General features: G+C 43.3%; 1 protein-coding gene and 1 pseudogene across 1 annotated transcript in view; one reads left to right on the forward strand and one right to left on the reverse strand.

Annotated features, from left to right (window-relative positions):
• Positions 1-16,445, reverse strand: part of ANAPC5 (anaphase promoting complex subunit 5) — a 35,890-nt gene extending 19,445 nt beyond the window's left edge. Inside the window, exons 1-6 of the mRNA XM_005691417.3 lie at positions 16,123-16,445; positions 13,109-13,188; positions 12,577-12,686; positions 11,529-11,721; positions 3,257-3,323; positions 700-801 (exon numbers count right to left, since the gene is read on the reverse strand). Of these exons, the coding sequence (XP_005691474.1) occupies positions 700-801; positions 3,257-3,323; positions 11,529-11,721; positions 12,577-12,686; positions 13,109-13,188; positions 16,123-16,329 (759 nt within the window). The 5' untranslated portion in view covers positions 16,330-16,445. The remainder of the gene's footprint in view (positions 1-699; positions 802-3,256; positions 3,324-11,528; positions 11,722-12,576; positions 12,687-13,108; positions 13,189-16,122) is intronic.
• On the forward strand, positions 5,211-8,011 carry LOC102168284 (annotated as a pseudogene).

Genomic DNA, 22,163 nt, shown 5'->3' on the forward strand with positions numbered 1-22,163 from the left:
ACATGAGGATGGAGGGGGAATCACCTAGCTTAGGTATTAAGGAATTGTGTCAGTATAAAAAAAAGATCTTAAAACCTGAATTCATACAAATATAAAACCAATTTTTCTAAATGTCCAAGTTAAAACCCAGTGAGACTTTTACTAGTTTATTAATTTTAGAAGTTAATTATCTTCTATTTTGACACTATTTTCATTTTGTTTGGTTCACTGAATTAAAACTCCCTCCAGCAGGCAGATCCCAGTTACTAAGGCAGATGTATTTCTATATGTGGATAAAGTCAGATGGCAAAACCCAGGTGCTATTAAGAAAGTTCTCAGGATAAAAATTCAATAAGGAATAGAATTATTTTAACTTAAAAAATATATACAACAACAAAAACAAAAACATTGACAAAAGAGGAGAAAAGAATCTTTGGGCCTCAAACTTAAAAAAAAATCAGTCTGTCCTCTCCCTCATCTCCTGTCCATAATTCACAACATCAGAGAGATGATGAATGAAAGAGAACATCAATAGATCGAAGAAATCCCTCCTGGGCCCCGGGGTGGGGGAGGAACCTAGGCTAAGTCAATTACGTGCCGTGCCAACCGCAGGATTTCTTTCCAAGAACCCAGGTCAGCAGGCCAATCCACATTTACTTGACTACTCAACAGTCTTGTCCCTGCTTTTTAATTTAGGAACAGATTCTGGAAGAGGCTCACCGCTTCAGCAAAATCAGGATTAAATTTCAATAAGTTGTTCAATTCTTTCTGCAACGAAGCTGGAGTGAGGGCTTTGGTCTCATCATTCTTCAACAAAGAAGCCTGAAAGTTAAAAATGACAACTCTCAGTAGAAAGAAATAGCCAATAAACATATGGACATATATGCTAAACAACATCATCTGATTACTTTCTTTTCTGCGGCTACATTTTCCTCTTTTTTTAACAATCTTATTCATTTATTTATTCTTGGCTGTGCTGGGTCTTCATTGCTGTGCGGGCTTTGCTCTAGTTGCAGCAAGCGGGATCTACTCTCTAGTTGTGGTGCACAGGCTTCTCATTCCAGGGCCTCTCTTGTCACAGAGTGTAGGTTCTAGGGCTTCAGTAGTTGCAGCGCATGAGCTCAGTAGTTATGGCTCCCAGTCTCTAGAGCACCGGCTCAATGGTTATGGCGCGTGGGCCAAGGTGCTCCCTACCACGTGGGATCGTCCTGGACTAGGGATCAAACCTGTGTCTCCTGCATTGACAGGCGGATTCTTTACCACTGTGCCACCAAGAAAGCTCCTACACTCTCCTCTGGACCTTGCAGAACACTGTTTCCTCTTCCTGGAATTAGGTCTCGCAACCACCAACCCTACCCACACACTCTTCCATGCAAACGCCTGCTCAGCCTTCAGGGCCCAGTTTAGATTTCAGCCACCTGCTTCTCCCATAAGCACCTACATGCTCCTATAAGCTCCCCGCACTAACCCTTCCTGCAGTACTTATTAAATTATATTAAAAGTGCTAGCTGACCCCACCCCCAGACTATAAGTGCCTTCAAGGCAGGAAGTGCCTTCATAGTCTGGCAAAGAGCCTTATGGCACACACCTGCCCTTCTCCTGGTTATCTGTTTCATATGGATGTTACCAGCAATGATTATATAAAATACGTAGAAAACTACTTCTAAATTAATGATTAGCCCTTAACTGGGTTATAGACACTTCAATTTTACCTAAATTTTTCTTTGATTAACAATAATTTCTAACTCCATTTTAATTCATTGTAGCATTAAGATTCTAAAAATATGAAAAAGGATACAAAAGAAAATAGAAAAGCACACAGAAAATCATCTGTTACTCTTCCATCCAGAAATAACACCATTTTCATGTCAGTGTATCTTATTCCAGTCTTTTTTCTATGTGTGTGTATATGTATGTGTGTTTGTGTGTATATGTGCTTACACATATACATTGGTGGGCTGCCGTCTATGGGGTCACAGAGTCGGACACCACTGAAGCAACTTAGCAGCAGCAGCAGCAACAGCAGCATGCACTCTTTTTAAACAAAGTTAGAATATATCATTTTACTATCTACCCTTTTCAAATATTATACATTTGTCTCATCATCAACTGGTCTTTGAAAATACCATTTTTAAAGCAAAAGTATCAATCCTTTGTCATATGTATTGCAAAACCTTTTCCCATTTTGTTGTTTGACTTTTAATTTTGTCAGAACATGTACTAACACGCAGACATTTTTCATTTTTATGCTGAAAAAAGTCAAATGATGTCCTGCATGTTTTCTTCCACAGTTTTTATGTTTAGAAAGTTCCCCATCCAGAGATCAGTTAAAAGTTAATATGGAGTTCCTTCTAGTCTAATTATAACTTTAAATGTTTATAGTGAAGCCTTTAATCTACCTGTAAAGTTCTGAGGTGCAACGATGAGGTGAGGGTCCAGCTTTATTTTCTCCTCTATAGGTAACCAATTGTCTAGATGGGTTTTTCTGATCTGTCTAAAATTCATTTGCAGGGGTGACGCTATTATCTGCATCTAGATCTAAACATTACATCTTTCAGCAGAAAGAAAATTAATAATAAAATTAGGGGAAACTTAAAAATTGAGCAAAAATCAAAATTATTTGCTGAAAACAACATGAAAGAAAAACGTTCAGCTTGTATTAACAACAACAAAAAAAATTCTAAAGTAGGTTTGAAAACAGTAGTAAGAAATGTCTGGGCTAAAGTGTACTGGTGTTTGCAACTTGAAATGTATCAAAAAAAAAAGAGGAAATGGTGACCAGATGGGTAGATGTATGATAAACAGAGCGAAATATTAATTGTAGGACCCAGATGATGGGTATGTGGGTATTTCCTGTACAAGGCTTTACAGTTTTATTTCTGTTTGAAAATGTCCGTGATGAAAAGTTGGGAAAAGGGTAGTAAATCTTCCAAATCACGTTTTGGGGCTGTGTTAGTCACACACCATTACTAAATGAACATGCATTACAACTCTAATAGAGAAATAAAATCACATACAAAATAGGGAGGGACATAGCTACGTTGCACTGTTAGTGAAGCAAAAAGGACCAGGAGTAAGAATAATGCCGCTTTACTAATAAACCTACTCACATAACAAACATATGTCATGACAGGAGATGGTGAAGGACAGGGAAGCCTGGTGTGCTGCAGTCCATGGGGTCACAAAGAATCGGACATGACTGAGCAACGGAACAGCAACAACAAACAATGTCAGAATTTTAAAAAAAAAATCATGACAAATCACGGAATCAACTTACCTGTTGAGAAAGAAAAAATTCTGCTTGTTTTTGGGACAGAGGCCCACTGCAAGATACCTCTTCTTCTCTGGAAAAAAATTAAGTAAAAACAATAAAGAATTACACAATAGTGAAAAATGGTAATGCTTACAAAGTCAAATAGATTCTTCATCAGAAAAGCTTAAAAACTTTTAAATTAATTCTCTCTTCTCAGGAATGATGCTGAATGTCCTGATAAAGTTTACACGATTTAATAAGCAGATCTCAACTCTATACAGCCTCCACCATGATCTTTCTAAAATGTAAGTCTAGGGACTTCCCTGGGGGTCCAGTGGTTAAGACTCTGCTTCCAAAGCAAGGGATGCTGGTTGGATCCCTGGTCAGGGAACTAGGATCCCACATGCCGCAAGTATATCACCCCTGATTTAAAGCCCCTCTGGGGAATCCCACTGCCTTCCAGAATAAAGCCCACAGTGCTTACCAGGGCAGGTGCAATGCTTCCTGAGTGGTCCTACCTCTCTCTTCTGCCTTCTCATCTACACCCCAGCCCTGATGAACTCCTTACAATTTCCTATCATGCCAAGATGCACACCCGCCATTTCCTTGACCTGCAAGGCCCATTTTTCTATCTACTGTTTGATTGGTGCACCATCCATCATTCAAGAATACCTGAAGTGCCATATCCTCCAAGAATCTCTCCTGACATCTCTCATTTGAGCTCCCACTGTCTCCCAGAAACACGGGTCACAGCATCTAGCACCGTCACACTGGCTGTTCGTATATTCGTATATGAACACCCAGTCCGTGCCCAGGCGCACAATGGGCACTCAGAGTTTGGGAGATAAATGAATAGTTTCGCATGCTTCACTACAGATATAAGACGGTGCTATACTCAAGAACAAGAGGATTCATCTAAAAAATAACCATTTGCCTAGAAGCTGAGATTACACAGAACAAATAAACAAGATATATACCGATAAAAATCTAAACTTGAGAAATCTATGCATGCACAGTCTTATTTTTGAGAACAGGGTATGAATAATACCCTTTTGCCACATGATTCTGAAGAAATGCTTTCTCTATACAGGATTATAATGGATAAAAAAATTAATGTTTACTCAACAATATTTCTATAAGTACTCTGTCTAATATAGCAGTTCTCAAACTGTTTCATGCAAACAATATGGAAATGGGTATTCTAAAAGAAAAAAATGCTGCTGAGCTTAAATCACTTGGGGACAGCTCTATACCCTCTCCTCCTTGGAGATTCAAGTCACACATTAAATAAATCCAACAGAGAGACACTTTATTCACTTTTATTTAATGCACCATTTACCAAATTCATCTGAACGAGGAATTCTTTCCTCACATCTATCAAGAAGGGCTAGCATCCCATAGAAAATACTCTGGGAAAAGCTGCTCTAATATTCTCTTGGTTTCACAAGGCAGCAAGTATATCAGATTCTGCAGGTATCAGAGGCCCAGGACCAGCCCCGACCCGGTACAACAAAGATCAGTGAAACAACAGTGACCTAGAGGGAAATGGAAAGAAAATTCATAGGCCAAGTTCTCAAACAGAAAAGAGTGAAGTGTCTGGGCAATAAGATGCCCTTTTCTCTTAACATATCCCTCAAAGAAAGTAAGCCCAAGTCTTGAAATAAATACGGCAGTACACAAAAAGGCTACAGGCCAATGAGGATCTGGATGAAACGGGATACACTGCTCCTGGCCCACCCTCCTCTAAGCTCCACGATGCTCACCGTCACCAGATGCTTTATTTACTCAACGCTTTCCCCCAAAAAAGATTGGAGGTAGTTTATAATAAAGGACACAAGAACAATAAATGTTAATAAAATAGACAGAACCCAAATCACACAAAGCAAAAAGCTACAAATAAGGGCAAATAGATTTACTATAAATGAAGATCAAGTTTGGCCTTGGACACGACTGAGCGATTTCACTTTCACTTTCTTCCATGGTGGCAACAGTGGCCAACGTGAACAAGGTTGGGAAAAGCAAGTGAGAATACCACTGCCCAAACCATCCTTTTACTGACTCCTCCTGTGCTTCCTCAGGGCCTCAAATACATGCCAGAGAAAGTAACTCTTAACAGGCCACAAAGGTATTCAGTTTAGGAAGGGTGTTATTCATTTAGGAAGAGGACTCAAATAAATTTGTTTATGAATCCAATTACCAGCTGAGACAGAATTATAGACTTACAAGTGGCTGTATATCAAAGGCATTTAACCTGGGCCTATGAAGGGCTTTAGGAGCCCATAAGCCTTGTAAAACTGTATGCAAAATACACATTTTTAATGCGAGGATAGTACATGGCATTCATCTGATTTTCAAAAGGACTCTGGAAACTCCTCTAAAGTGCTTAAATCACCCACTATAACTGAAATTTTAAAAATACAACAGGATTAAACAATCAACAAATGAGGCCAGGGGCGTACATAAAACACAAGTCTACGTCCCTGAAAATATGTCTTTACAGGTTCACGGTCTTGGTGAAGGCTAAGTCCAGCCCATGTGACGTGATGGCAGTGAACAATATGAATGAATGAATATTATCGCTGCATTAGAAACGGGAGAAACCACTCCACTTGGAGTGGTGAGGACTTTAAAAGTGGGGAAGGAGTGGAGAAATGATGAGGATGGAAGAAGGCATTCTAGGAAAGGAAAATAAAAGACGCAGAATGGGTAAACGCCCGGCCTGTTGGAGGGATACGAGCAGAGCTGGATGGCTGGGGTAAAGGACCCAAGCTGAGGAACAGAAATTGAGGTCAGAAAGGTCAACTGGGGAACACCTCAGATACCAGGCCGGGAGACTCTGTCTCTGGAGCTTTCCTGAGCAGGATAGTGACAAGACAAAAGCAGGGGAGGGGAAGGACTGAGACAGGGAACAGTTTCAAAACACCCAAGGAGGCCATGAGGACCTGAATGCTTGGAGGTATGTGACCAGAGGGGTGACCTAGCCCCCACTCCTGACCTCACGTGCTCAGGCCACACTGTCCTCCTCCTGTCCCTCCAGCATGTCAGTCTGTCCTGTCTTGGGAGCTGTGAGTCTGCAAGAGTCTGACAACTCTTCTCAGGGCTGGTTCCTCTGTCAGCAAGCTCCCAGTCTGAAAGGGCCCTTGCCTGACAGCACTCCAGTTACTCTGTATCCTCAAGCCCTAGGTATTCCTTTCCTGCATGGCATACTCTGAAGTTACATTACCTGTTGATGTAGTTACCTCTCGACTCCCCTCTCACCCTCCCCACGTAAACTCCACGAGGACGGGGACTTTCCTCCATGGAGAAAGCGCAGCACCTAACATAGTACCTGGCGCACCAGAAGCACTGAATAAGCATTTGTTGAATAAATTAATGAAGTTGGGAGATTTTTATTAAATCATTGACAAGTGAAGAAACACCAAAGACTTTCTACTTTTGTTAGAAATTTTTGTTAAAGGGGACTTTTGGGGCTTCCCTGGTGGCTCAATGGTAAAGAATCAGCCTGCCAGCCCCTTTCCCCTCTGTCTCTTTCACCCCTGGCCCTTCAGCCCTCCTCCCCACAGAAGCTATGGAGCTAAGGGGGCAGCCACCCTCTAGCCAAATCCTGGAGGTTTACTCTGCCTGGCCACCCAAGTCAGTTCACCTGGATTTCCCCGAGCTCCCACGAATCTTCTGAGATCCGCCTGCATTTTAGGCTTAGGGCAAAGACTAACCACAGGCTTCAGCCCTCCCTTCACTCTGTTCTGGAGAAACTCAACCTCCATTCCTACTCCTCTACACAAAGTCTCCAAGAAACAGAATCGGCAAAAGCCAGTGAGCCTAATGCCAATCTAATTCTTTTCTGGAGTGAAGATGGTTCCTCCTCTCTCAAGCCTGGGAATAAAGGCTCTTAAGTTGTTAGTTCCTCAAATTAAAGGCCACAGACCCTTCTGGGCCCTTGGTGTTCTCCCCATGGGAGGGCAGTACTGCTCCCTGTAACCTTTACCTAGCCACACTGGAGAATCCCCCACCAGGGGAGGAGGACAGTTCTGGGAGTGCCCCCCGAACCCCGGGTACCCCATTCAGTCGGCACCAGAGCAGACAGAGAGGCAGCCGCTCCCCCCAGAGGCAGCTCTGGCCTGCCTGGCCATGGGCCCAGCCATCCTGCTGATCATGGTGGGCATCCTGAGGTTCCTGCTCACCTTCTGCGGCTGCGTCAGACGATCTCTCTGCGAGAACGTCTGCAGGAGGCAGACCATCGTGTTCCTGCTACAGCTAGCAGCTGGGGTCCTGGGCTTCATCTTCTCAGACAAAGTGTGGGGCAAAGTTAGTAAGATTATCAATAATGCCATCGTGCACTACTGAGATGACTTGGACCTTCAGAACCTCATAGATTTTTGGCCAGAAGGAGTTTACTGTGGAGGGATTTCCTACAAGGACTGGTCCCTGAACATGTACTTTAACTGTTCAGAAGACAACCCCAGCCACGAGCACTGTTCTATGCATTACTCCTATTGTTTGCCTACCCCCAACTAGGGAGTGATCAACACCATGTGTGGCCAAGGTATGCAGGCCTTTGACTACTTGGAAGCTAGTCAAGTCATCTACACCCATGGCTGTACTGACAGACTGGTCAACTGGACACACAGCAACCTCTTCGTACGTGGTGGTGTGGCACTGGGCCTGGCCATCCCGCAGCTGGGGGGAATCCTGCTGTCCATGAACCTTGTGAGTCAGATCAAAGATCAGATCAAACTACAGTTCTACAACCAGCAGCACCGGGCGGACCCATGGTACTGAAAATCCATCCTGCACCTCCTTGGTAGGGCAACAGGCGAGCCTCATCAACTGACAGCAGTGGTTACAGCTGTCGACGCCCAGTGCAGAATGGATTTCAGACCCACAAGCCACAGCCCAGTGCTGCTGCTGCTGCTGCTAAGTCGCTTCAGTCGTGTCCAACTCTGTGCGACCCCACAGACGGCAGCCCACCAGGCTCCACCGTCCCTGGGATTTTCCAGGCAAGAACACTGGAGCGGGTTGCCATTTCCTTCTCCAACAGCCCAGTGGGAGGAAGCAAACTCCACAGACAGTAGAAGGCACAGGCGGCTCTAATCTGAGAAGGATGTGCCTCTGCTCCCCATCCCAGGTCTCAGCACTGTTATTTTGTATTCTCTCTAACCTCAATCATCTGGGTTTATGTTTTTGTTTTGTCTGAGCAGAGATGCTTGAGCAACAGCAGTTGGAAAAAAAAAAAATCCACCTGCCAATGCAGGAGACATGGGTTTGATCCCTGGTCCAGGAAGATTCCACATACCACGAAGCAATTAAGCCCGTGCATCACAACTACTGAGCCTGCGCTCTATAGAGCCCGGGAGCCATAACTACCAAAGCCCCTGGGCCCTGAAGCCCGTGCTCTGCAACAAAAGAAGCCACTGCTATGAGAAGCCCGTGCAAAGCAACTAAAGAGTAGCCCTCCCCCCCGACCCCCCACTCTCTGCAACTAGAGAGTCTGCATGTAGCACTGAAGACCCAGCACAGCCAAAAATAAATAAATGAATAAATAATTTGTTTTTTTAAAAAAGGACTTCTGTTAGGTCCTTTTTGGAGCACAGAGAAGATGTAGTTCCAGCGACTAATAGTCTCTGCTGCAAATCCACATGGTGTAACCCTATAAGCCTCCTCTCTTACTGCAAGAAACAAATGCTGCCCCGTAGCAACAATAAGCAAATGAAAAGCTGAAGCTAAATGTCAGTCTGCACGTTCTTCTGTAATGGGATTTTTTTTTTGCCACACTGTGCAGCTTGTGGGATCTTTAGTTTCCCAACCAGTGACTGAGCCGAGTACTAACAACTGGACCATCAGGGAACTCCATAGAATAACATTTAAATACATTTCTTCTATTTCAGTGATGAAATTCAGTTTACTGAATGCATACCATTTTCTAAAACTATACACATTAACATTAGACATACTGTTACATTACACACAAATGAATTCTTAGAACAGGATCAAAACAATGTAATTAGACCTAAGTAAATGAGATTAATTTAGGAGAAAGTCAGACCTAATTAAGAAAAGTCTGAATTTTACATTTCTGAAGAACTGACATTCTCCTACTTTAAAAGCATATAAGGTAGCTAGAACAGAGATCACATTGCTTCCTGGAAGCTTCTTAAAAGAGAAATTTCAAGAAGAATAGCATATATTTGTCCAATATACCAGGCACAATTCTAAACATTGTATACAAATTTATCATTTAATTCTCACAACAACCCTCTGAGGTGGTGACATAAGCCCCATTTTGCAGGTGAGAAATCTGAGGTACAGAGAAGGTGACCTGCCCAAGTGAGGGAGTGGAAGAGCCAGAATTCAAATCCAGAGGTCTGACTCCAGAGCCAGACTCAACTCTACAAGGTACAGCCTTCCACTCCATGAGAAGCATTGTGAGCAAGTCTGAGTTTTTGCAAGTACTCACTGGTACTATAATCTTCTTGCTCCCAGTGTGTGCTGAACAAATCATATAACCATACAAAGGCCACTCCTAGGAACTGCAGGGAAATATTCTCTGGCTACACCTGCAGGCCCATAGGGGGTTGGCCAGCCTATACAGGACAGGTGGGGGCTTGCTTCTCTCAGAGCTCTGAACACACCGTTACTTGTCGTTATCTGTTTCCATGTCAGTCTTCCTCCCCAGACCTTGGGCTCCCTGAGATCACACACACACACACACACACACACGCGCGCGCGTTTTTCCTTCCAAACACAAGTGGTCTATTTGGGAGGTGATCCCAGGTAACAGCTGGGGAGAGGGGACGTGAAACAGCAAAGGGAAGGGAGTCAACACAAAGTGTTTTACGGGGCCAGTCACCAGTGCGGGCATTGGACGACATGTTCTGATTCTCTCACTGGACATGTCTCATTGGATGACATGTTCTGATTCTCATTCGTCCAACACATATTCAGACACTGCAAGCCAAGCCCTGAGGAAAAGGAAGACATATAACAGAGAAGGAGGGTCTTAACTCTTGATGGAGGACACAGGCAGATATAAATGAATAGGTAAATAAATGCAAAAGGTTGCTTACTAAGGAGAGCTATGAAGGAAATAAAGAAGATGGAAGTACTTAGGATGGAGGTTACTTCACACACGTAGTCAGTGAAGGCCTGTGTGAGGCCATGGGAGCCAAAGGGTGAAAGGGAGGGCGGGAGTTGAGAAGCCAGGGAGAGCACAGCCTGAGGCAGAGCTCGGCTGGGCATGTCGAGAAACTGAAATCAAGCCAGAGGCAGTGGAGGGAGAGGCAGAAGAAAGAGGTGAGGAAGATGACAGGGGCCAGATCAGACAGGTGCCAGGGCCACAGTAGCCCCAATTTCTATCTAAATTCCATGGACAGGCAAGGAGGGTTTGGGGCGTAAGAACATGTGGTGTGATTTACATCCGTGATGGTTCCCTTGGATGTTGCAGGAAAAACTGAGAGTAAGGAGACAAGAGCGGAGGCAGGGAAAGCAGCCAGGAGGCTGGAGCAGTCATCCAGGAAAGAGACCAGGTACTGAGACCATCGGGGAAGCAGTGGCGATGGAGAGAAGTGAACTGATTCCAAACACACTGTGGAGGAAGTTCTGGCCGGATCTGCAGAAGGACTGGCTCTTGGGGTGAAGGAAGGGAAGGACCCAGGGACACACCTAGGCTTTGGGCTTGAACAACTAGCTGAACAGTGCCACCACATCCCCCGGGCTTAAACGTTAGGAGGCATTCAATAAGTTTTCATGGAATTAATCGATTGTTAACTCACTGTGATATAATGAAAACTACACTACCGCTCGGGGTCCCAGCAGAAAACAAATGGCATATTCAAATGGGGTAACATGAGAAAAGTTTAATAAAGGACCACTTTCAGAAACAGCGGCAGGGGATGGAGAAGCCATAGTGAGTAATACAGTCCCCTGGGCTGGGAACAGTGGGGCACCTTTCGCACCAGGCCTGGGAAACCTTCACAGTAACCAGACCTTTGAGGTCGGCAGAGCAGGCCACCTGATGGAGGTGGTGACCCTACACCCAGTCCACCATGACCTTGAAGGGAGGGAACCAGTGAATCAACACCCTGACCTTACTCTCCTTGACCCTCTGAATTTCCCATCAGTGCCTCCCAATCACAAGTTAGACGGGAAGGAACTAACTGATGTAAAGGTCCACTTCCTGGATCTGGAGGGACAGAAAGATGAGAGCCAATGCAGAAACTCTGGATGCATGAGGATTTACTGTGCCTGTAATGATGCCATTTCACAGGAAAGGGATTCATGCTGGAGAAACCCAAGTTACCTTATAGATACATCAAGCTCTTCTTTTTCCATTTTCCTTTCGCCCTCCTCTCTGCTGGCCAGTTCCATATCAGCATCTTCCACGGTCTTTTTCTCACCATTCTGGAAGTACTGCTGAAGGGCAGTGTACAGCTTAAACACTTGACTGAAAGACAGCTTACTGTAGGCCAAGATCATGTGACGCAGAAATAAGCCTACAAACAAGACACAGACCAGGCGAAGGCATTAACTCGAAAACCAGGCGACTCCAGGTCAATGACCATTCGTTGCAATTCTTCCTTCAAAATAATTGAAAAAAAGACACTTGCAGTTGCTATTTCCTCCACCGAGAATGTTCTTTCATCACCTTTGAAGCTGATTTTCTCTTTATAGTAAAAGCTCAGTCCTTCCACCCACACTCCACTTTTTATCCAGCCAATGTATCCTCTCGTGACTGTTCTAACTATCAGAAGTTATCGTATTTGTTTACTTTTTACTATCTGCCCGCCCTTCTCCCCACAGCCACAAGAATGTAATGTGCGTTAAGAGAAAGGTTCCAGTCTCTCTTCAAGTCCAGAGCCTGGCGCAGGGAAGATCAACAAATAACTGATGGTGAATAACATAAAAACTCCCAGGAAAGAAAAGTCAGGTGGATGGAGCACGGCTATAAAGCTAACAGAAAAGCATCAGGAAACTTCATGTATACCCTAGACTTATAAACCGTAACAATAATCTACTCCTACTCTCTTCATAAAACCTTAGCTGGTGACCCTGACTTAGTTGCGCAATGCGTACAAGTGAGCAGAGGACCACGGGAGAGAGCTGAGAAACCCTGAAAGGCTCCACAACCAGTCTAATACTCTGATGACAGTAGACAAAACAGAAGATGCTTTCCCATGAGACAGTTATTTAAACACAGATCAAAATGGCGAGGCCATGGACACAAACTAAAACGTCCAACATCCCCACTGCCTGTGCTCCGATTACAGCAGAGTTAACAACAGGTGTGACTCAGACAGCCGTTCACTTCAGTGAAAATATTCTCTGCTCTCCTTAGAAGAATTTCATACCTACTACACTTGTTTTGTGAACCTCTGGTTCGGTTCCAGAAAAAGAATCTGAAAGGTCATCAAAAAATTGCTCCATATCCTTCAATTCGCCTTCAGCCATCAGTTTGATTCTGAACAAGAAAAATGAGGTAAGGATTTTAGGAAGATCCTTTGAATATCTTCCCACATTTCATATTTCACAATCACCTAAAATGAATCTATTTGAAAATCCAAAATGTCACCCCCATATTCTGAAAAGTATCATTGCTGAGGTTTTCTTGATTATAAAATTTCTCAAAGTAGCATTATCAGCCAGTAAAAATGAAATTCTCTGCAACAATTAAAAGGAACAAAGTAGATCAGAAGAATAATAAATTTTGAAGCAGTATGTTTAATGCTATCCATTTTTTTAAAAAATCAAATTAAGGTACTTAGGCAAACAAGCTAGAATAACAAAGATATCTTTTTTTAACGAAATAATCACCATGTGCCCTTTTCTAATTTCCATCTACTTTGACATCTTTTCATATATACAGAAGAAAATGGAGCTTACCTGATCTGCACTGAGTTTGCCAGCTGAGGACAAGATTCTTCAATTAATTTGTAAAGTTTAGACAGTGTAATATCTGGGCCCTGGGTAAAGGAGAGATTGAAAGGTTACAGAAAAATTTTAAAGAGCTGGAGACTGATAAACAGCTGCATACAGGAACTCATTTATCAACCTCTCTGCTTTCTTTTTTAAATTGAAATGTAGCTGATTTACAGTGTTGCGTTAGTTTCAGGTGAACAGCAACGTGAATCATATGTATATATACACATAGATACACATATCCACTCTTTTTTAGATTCTTTTCCCATATAGGCCCTTACAGAGTATTGAGTAGTTTTCTGTGCTATACAGTACGTCCTTATTAGTTACCTATTTTATGTACAGTAATATGTATACGTCAATCCTAATCTCCCAATTGATTCCCCATGAGTTTGAAATGAAGAAAAACTAAAGAATCTGTAAGACCATCAATACAGAGCTCATTTATAATCTATAAATTTTAAGATTAATGAAAAGTATGAGTTAAGGACTTCCCTGGCAGTCCAACAGGGTAAGACTCTGGCTTCCACTGCAGGGGGCATGGGTTCAGTCCCTGATGTGAGAACTAAGATCCTAGATGCCTTAAAGTATGGCAAAAAAAAAAAAAAAACTGCTTAATTTTTTAAAAGTGTGAGTTAGTTAAATTATGTTTCTTTTCTCACCGTGGAATACAATGCAGCCATTACAAAGGATGAGGCAAATCTGCTCAAATATGCTGACATGGAATGACCTCCAAGGCTTACTAAGTGAAAGGAACAAGCTGCAGAATAGAAGTAGCGCTTATGTAAAATGAACAAACAAACAAAAATGCGGAATTAAACAAAAAGGATACAAGCATACATACTTATGGGCTTCCCCGGTGGCTCAGAGGTTAAAGCATCTGCCTGGAATGCGGGAGACCCAGGTTCGATCCCTGGGTCGGGAAGATCCCCTGGAGAAGGAAACCCCACTCCAGTACTCTTGCCTGGAGAATCCCATAGAGGGAGGAGCCTGGTAGGCTACAGTCCATGGGGTCGCAAAGAGTTGGACACGACTGAGACTTCACTTCACTTCACTTCTTCATACATCCTTATAATTATATGCATCAACCTATCTATATACACATATACATAGCAAAAGGTCTAGAAAGATCCATTCTGAACTGTTACTCAGTATTAATAGATGCATTAAGGAATATGAACCCTGATAATCTGAGAGGAAACAGGATTAGAGGGCCTACAAAAGAACCATCAACTTCCACTCTATCAACTTTAGTATCATTTAAAGTTTTACAATGAATCTTTGTGTATTAGTTGAGTAGTTAAAAATCAGCTAATTTTTAAAGTCAAACAATAAGCAAATAAGTAAAGGCTGGAACTTAGCTAGGTGAATTCTATATCCATGTTGATTAAAATGCCAGGCTGGATGAAGCACAAGCTGGAATCAAGATTGCTGGGAGAATTATCAATAACCTCAGATACACAGATGACACCACCCTTATGGCAGAAAGTGAAGAACTGAAGAGCCTCTTGATGAAAGTGAAAGAGGAGTGTGAAAAAACTGGCTTAAAACTCAACATTCAGAAAACTAAGATCATGGCATCACTTCATGGCAAATAGATGGGGAAACAATGGAAACAGTGACAGACTTTATTTTGGGGGGATCTACACTTATAACAGTAATGCAGACAGGACTGGGAGCTGCAAGTTCTAGAGACCCATCTGTGTCCTCAGTACTCCTCCCCCTGCCCCAAAGAAGGTGATGGATTAAAAAAAGCCCTGTATAAGGACTTCCCTGGTGGGCCAGTGGTTAAGACTGCCTTCCAATGCAGGGGGTGTGGGTTTGATTCCTGGTCAGTCCCACATGCCTTGCAGCCAAAAAAAAAAAAACATAAAACAGAAGCAATATTGTAACGAATTCAATAAAGACTTTAAAAAACAGTCCACATTTTAAAAAATTCTTAATTGAAAAAAAGCCTGTTATAAACGATAGTGTACTAGGATTTGGGGATACAAGGTGAGCAAGAACAGGACAAACTAATGCCCTCATGGAGCTTACAGTCTAGTAGGGGAAAGAGATGTCACTCATATAATCACCCGAATAAATGGAAAACCCACAACTGATCTAAGGGAAAGTGCATGAGATTAAAATGAAAATAGCTAAAATTGATCGAGCATTTATTATGTGCCAAACACTGTAAAATGTTCTCATGGATTTTCTAACTTAACACAGCCATCACATGACAGTTCCTATCATGGTTTTCCATTTTACAGAGCAAAAGCAAAGACCCAAACACGTTATGGGACTTGCCCAAGTCGCACAGCAGGTAAGCAGTAGAGTTACAATCTGAGTCTGCAAAGGGAGATAAAACATGTAAAGTGCTTGTGTTAGTTGCTCAGTCGTGTCCGACTCTGCGAACCCATGGACTGTAGGCCGCGAGGTTCCTGTGTCCTTGGAATTCTCCAGGCAAAAATACTGGAGTGGGTTCTTGCCATTCCCTTCTCCCGGGGGATCTTCCTAACTCAGAGATTGAACCCGGGTCTCCCACATTGTGGGCAGATTCTTTACCGTCTGAGCCACCAGGGAAGCCCATCAAGTGCTTAGTACACACTAAGTGAGCAATGTTGGCTGTTACTTTTATGTCATTGTTACCACTTATTACGGTCCTCTAGGGTACAGCGCCTGCACCTGTGTCTCCAACGCTCAAGCCTACATGTAGCCTCATTCTACATAAGACGGAGGTTCTGCGAAAATTACTCTTTCCCCCGTCACTCTGCTAATAAATGCTGGAGTCATATATAAACCTGCCCAAAAAATTGTATGTCAAGTGCCTGGTCCACCGTAAGTACTGTTAGCCGGTGGTAATAACTATATTTTTCGCGGTCCAAAAGTGTAGAGAGAGTATCCGATAAACCCCCGTGCCCGCAGCCCCCAGGGAGCTGTCCCGTCACAGAGCCGGTGCACAGTAAGGGTTTGCTGGATGAACCGGAGACCCTCACCTGCAGCAGCGGCAGGAGCAGCTGGTTGAGCCTTCGCCGCTCCATGAGGCTAACGGCGCCCTCGCCCGTGCGGCCCATCTCGTTCAGCAACACTAGCACCGCGATCTTATACGGCGTCACCCAGTCCTTGATACCGAATACGTTGGCGTGCACCACCCCATTGGTCATCATGGGGTTGAAGTAGAGGCTCTCGTGGACGCTGGCCATGGCGCCCACGAACTGAGTCCAGGAGATCCTGTGCGCGCCCTGGCCGGATTCCTGCTCAGGGAACCTCACAACCTTCCCTAGGCCTCCGCTGGCCCACGGCGTATCCCAGGAAACTGGCATCCTCGCGATGACCAATCAGAGCAAAGAAACCAGAGCTCTATAGCCAATAAAAATGCCCAACAATACCGTGATGGGTGGGGCAAAGGCGGCGCACCTAAAGACTGAGTCCCTACAGAAACTTTTGCAGGAGGGCAGGTTCCGGGTCTGCATGGACTGGCACTGAGTAAAAGAATCGACGCTTTCGGTCAAGGTCTGAACGTCCATGAAGCCGTTCATTTGTTCATTTAATTTGAAAATAGTTAAAATTAAATTTTAAAGTGATTGAGGTTAAGTCGACGAAGTTAGGGACTTCCTGGCGGTCCATTGGTTAAGAGTGGAGCTTCCACTGCAGGGGGCCCGCGTCGGGGAGCTAAGATTCCGCTTGTTGCGGGGTCCGAATAACAACAACAACAACAAAACAAACAAACAAACAAAAAAAAAAGAAAAAAAGAAAAAGCAACGAAATTAAAAGTGTACCTTTAAAATTGGTATTTAACTGATCAGGTTAATTTTTAAATTCAAAGTTCGGAAGTTTCATTTAGCTCTGTTTTAATGCGTGAATAAACTTTTTTTTCCTCCTTAGAATTTCACGAATGCTATTTCCAGACAGCCAGGTCAGGTTGCAAGTAGCCGTGTATCCTTACGCGTAATAGAAGATAATACCACCTCCATGTGGTGAATCTCTGTTTCAGTTCAGTTCCTTTCAGTCTCTCAGTCGTGTCCGACTCTTTGCAACCCCATGAATCCCAGCACGCCAGGCCTTCCTGTCCATCACCAACTCCCGGAGTCCACCCAAACCCATGTCCATCGAATCGATGATGCCATCCAGCCATCTCATCCTCTGTCGTCCCCTTCTCCTCCTGCCCCCAATCCTTCCCAGCATCAGGGTCTTTTCCAATAAGTCAACTCTTTGCGTGAGGTGGCCAAAGTACTGGAGTTTCAGCTTTAGCATCAGTCCTTCCAATGAACACCCAGGGCTGATCTCCTTAAGAATGGACTGGTTGGATCTTGCAGTCCGAGGGACTCTCAAGAGTTTTCTCCAACACCACAGTTCAAAAGCATCAATTCTTCCGGCGTTCAGCTTTCTACAGTCCAACTCTCACATCCATACATGACCACTGGAAAAACCATAGCCTTGACTAGCCAGACCTTTGTTGGCAAAGTAATGTCTCTGCTTTTCAATATGCTGTCTAGGTTGGTCATAACTTTCCTTCCAAAGAGTAAGCGTCTTTTAATTTCATGGTTGCAGTCACCATCTGCAGTGATTTTGGAGCCCCCAAAATAAAGTCTGACACTGTTTCCACTGTTTCCCCATCTATTTCCCATGAAGTGATGGGACCAGATGCCATGATCTTTGTTTTCTGAATGTTGAGCTTTAAGCTAACTTTTTCACTCTCCTCTTTCACTTTCATCAAGAGGCTTTTTAGTTCCTCTTCACTTTCTGCCATAAGGGTGGTGTCATCTGGATATCTGAGGTTATTGATATTTCTCCCCGCAATCTTGATTCTAGCTTGTGCTTCTTCCAGCCCAGCATTTCTCCTGATGTACTCTGCATAGAAGTTAAATAAACAGGGTGACAATATATAGCCTAGACTACTCCTTTTCCTATTTGGAACCAGTCTGTAGTTCCATGTCCAGTTCTAACTGTTGCTTTCTGAACAGCATATAGGTTTCTCAAGAGGCAGGTCAGGTGGTCTGGTATTCCCATCTCTTTCAGAATTTTCCACAGTTTGTTGTGATCCACACAGTCAAAGGCTTTGGCAGAGTCAATAAAGCAGAAATAGATATTTTTCTGGAACTCTCTTGCTTTTTCCATGATCCAGCAGATGTTGGCAATTCGATCTCTGGTTCCTCTGCCTTTTCTAAAACCAGCTTGAACATCTGGAAGTTCATGGTTCACATATTGCTGAAGCCTGGCTTGGAGAATTTTGAGCATTGCTTCACTAGCGTGTGAGATGAGTGCAATTGTGCGGTAGTTTGAGCATTCTTTGGCACTGTCTTTCTTTGGGATTGGAATGAAAACTGACCTTTTCCAGTCCTGTGGCCACTGCTGAGTTTTCCAAATTTGCTGGCAGATTGAGTGCAGCACTTTCACAACATCATCTTTCAGGATTTGAAATAGCTCAACTGGAATTCCATCACCTACACTAGCTTTGTTCATAGTGATGCTTTCTAAGGCGCACTTGACTTCACATTGCAGGATGTCTGGCTCTAGGTGAGTGATCACACCATTGTGATTATCTGGGTCATGATGATCTTTTTTGTATAGTCCTTCTGTGTATTCTTGCCACCTCTTCTTAATATCTTCTGCTTCTGTTAGGTCCATACCATTTCTGTCCTTTGTCGAGCCCGTATTTCCATGATAATGTTCCCTTGGTATTTCTAATTTTCTTGAATAGATCTCTAGTCTTTCCCATTCTATTGTTTTCCTCTATTTCTTTGCATTGATCACTGAGGAAGGCTTTCTTATCTCTTCTTGCTATTCTTTGGAACTCTGCATTCAAGTGGGTATATCTTTCCTTTTCTCCTTTGCTTTTCACTTGTCTTCTTTTCAAAGTTATTTGTAAGACCTCCCTAGACAGCCATTTTGCTTTTTTGCATTTCTTTTCCATGGGGATGGTCTTGATCCCTGTCTCCTGTACAATGTCACGAACCTCCGTCCATAGTTCTTCAGGCACTCTATCTATCAGATCTAGTCCCTTAAATCTATTTCTCACTCCCACTGTATAATCATAAGGGATTTGATTTAGGTCATACCTGAATGGTCTAGTGGTTTTCCCTACTTTCTTCAATTTAAGTCTGAATTTGGCAATAAGGAGTTCATGATCTGAGCCACAGTCAGCTCCCGGTCTTGTTTTTGCTGACTGTATAGAGCTTCTCCATCTTTGGCTGCAAAGAATATAATCAATCTGATTTCTGTGTTGACCATCTGGTGACATCCACGTGTAGAGTCTTCGCTTGTGTTGTTGGAAGAGGGTGTTTGCTATGACCAGTGCGTTCTCTCTTGGCAAAACTCTATTAGTCTTTGCCCTGCTTCATTCCGCATTCCAAGGCCAAATTTGCCTGTTACCCCAGGTGTTTCTTGACTTCCTGCTTTTGCATTCCAGTCCCCTATAATGAAAAGGACATCTTTTTTGGGTGTTAGTTCTAAAAGGTCTTGTAGATCTGTCTTGTAGTTAAGTTTTGTAAAACCCTAAACAACAATCTTAATCTAAATTGGTAAGGCTTTCAAGTAATTCATTCTTCTATTCAAGAAATTATGTGCTAAGCTCCTTCTATATTCAAGGCCGTGTTCTAATCATAGTACTCAAAGAGGGTGAACTTTTAAACCAGAAGTTGCAAACCAGTGACCTCTGAACTAAATGAGACCCATGAGATGTGTTTTACTTGTCTTGCATATTTGCCAAGCTTCCCAGGTGGCTCAATGGTAAAGAATCCTCCTGCCAGTGCAGGAAATACAGGAGATGAGTTCAATCCCTGGATTGGGAAGTTCTCCTGGAGAAGGAAATGGTAACCCACTCCAATATTCTTGCCTGGAGAATTCCATGGACAGAGGAGCCTGGCAGGGTACAGTCTATAGGGTCGAAAGGAATTGAATATGATTGAGCAACTGAGCATGCACATACGATATTTGCCAACACTTAAAAATTGAGACATTTCATTGGACCCCTGCCTCCAATCTATATTTCCAGCTTCACTTGAAAAATTGGAAAACTTGGCAACATAGTTTATTCTGGGGTGGTAACTCTTAACTGAATATAAGCAGCAAGAGCCACCTTTATTCAGGCCATGATATCCCCCAGTCAATACAGTCATGGGCATATGGGCCTAGCAGAGCTGATTAGATCCTTCTCTGGATCACTATATGACTCTAGAAAGAAGAGCCCTCTTTCTCTCAGGGTTGCTAGGCAGGTTGTCAATGTCTCAATACCTCCTTCCAGAAAAAGGCTACCTGTAGGAAGCGAGATCAAGCCAATTTGCAAGTAGAAGCAGAATCAAGCAGAATCAGAGGTCAGGGAGGGGAGAAAGGAAATGGCAACCCACTCCAGTACTCTTGCCTAGAGAATTCCGTGGACAGAGGAACCTGGTGGGCTGCTGTCTATGGGGTCGCACAGAGTCGGACACGACTGAAGCAACTTAGCATGCATGCATGGATTGGAGAAAGAAACGGCAACCCACTCCAGTATTCTTGCCTGGAGAATCCCAGGGACAGAGGAGCCTGGTGGGCTGCCGTCTGTGGGGTCGCACAGAGTCGGACACGACTGAAGCAAATTAGCAGCAGCAGCAGCAGCAGAGGGGAGAAAGAAATAGGTTTGGTTCATTGATTTCTATTTTTATCTTGATACCCTGTTTCTTGCAGCTATTTCAATTATCAGCTTTCCTAGAAGATAATCCCCCAACCACAAAAAAATTAGCAAATGTTTGTTGGTCTGGGTTGGAAGTTTTGTTTTGTTTTGTTTTCATTTCATTTTGCTTGAGCTTGATTGAGAAAGATTTTAGACTCTTGTAACCAAAATCATCAATAAAGGTGATAATAAATAATTGAAACCCTGAAATCTATTCATCCTACCAGAATTGTTTAGTACTCAGAAAGACCTTCAGGCTCCTTGGTTTGTTACTAGCGAAGCCTTTATCTCATCCTATGTGTTATTCAGGGACTGTCTCCCTTCCTTCCTCAGTCACCAGGTATTCTTCTGCCAGTCAGAGAAAACATGATTCAAATAAAGTCATGATTGATGAAACAAGAAGAAAGTTGGCCTGAGAATTAGAGCCTTCAAGTTCTAATGTTGGCCCTGAAACTTGCTAGCTTTGTGGATTCAGTAGCCACTTATTCTCCCTAAACTTGGGTCAGTCACATTAACAGTGAAAGGTTTGGACTGGATGATGTGTTAATTCCTCTGCAGGGCTAAGATTTTTTAACTTGTTACTCTTGATTTTTATTTAAAAAATTTTACTGTGGCAAAAGCTTATCACATAACAGTTTACCATTTTAACCACATGAAGGGTACAGTACAGCAACATTAAATACAGTCACAATAATGTGCAACCTTCACTACTGTCTAGAATCAGAACTTCTTCATCATCCCAAAAAGAAAACCCATACACATTAGCAGTAACTCCTCGTCTATCATATGATGATAATGTACAGCATTAATAAGGTTTATAGGAAACAGGTAGTTTCACATACTATGTGCATGCTCAGTTGCGTTCAACTCTTTTGCGACCCCACGGACTGTAGCTCACCAGGCTCCTCTGTCCATGGGATTCTCCAGGCAAGAATACTGGAGTGGGTTGCCATTTCCTTCTCCAGGGGATCTTCCCGACCCAGGGATCCAAACTACACTCACTATTGGAAGGAATTTAAGTTGGTTTAGCCCTTAGTCCAGACAGGAAATAGAAGGCACTCTAGGTATTTCAAACACAGGGAAAATAATACAGAGAATTGGCTCCACAGGTGATAGTAGATCTGAGAAACCAAACCGGATAGAGATTAGCAATAACAAGAAGATGCTGCCACTCCCAGGACAGAGAGGACAAAGGAAAGAGATGGTTACCATAGCCCAGAAACTGAGGCCAGTGGGTGGGAGCCAGAACTGCAGGTAAATGCAGACACTACAGGAGGATGGAAAGAGAAGGCAAGAAATCCCATGGATTCTCCCTTTCTCTCACCCTCAGATCTACTGTTCAACCCAGCCAGTTGACTCAGGAGCTGGGAAAGGAAATGTGCAAGGGAA

Source organism: Capra hircus, chromosome 17 (assembly GCF_001704415.2).
Source record: "Capra hircus breed San Clemente chromosome 17, ASM170441v1, whole genome shotgun sequence".
Taxonomy (NCBI): Eukaryota; Metazoa; Chordata; class Mammalia; order Artiodactyla; family Bovidae; genus Capra; species Capra hircus.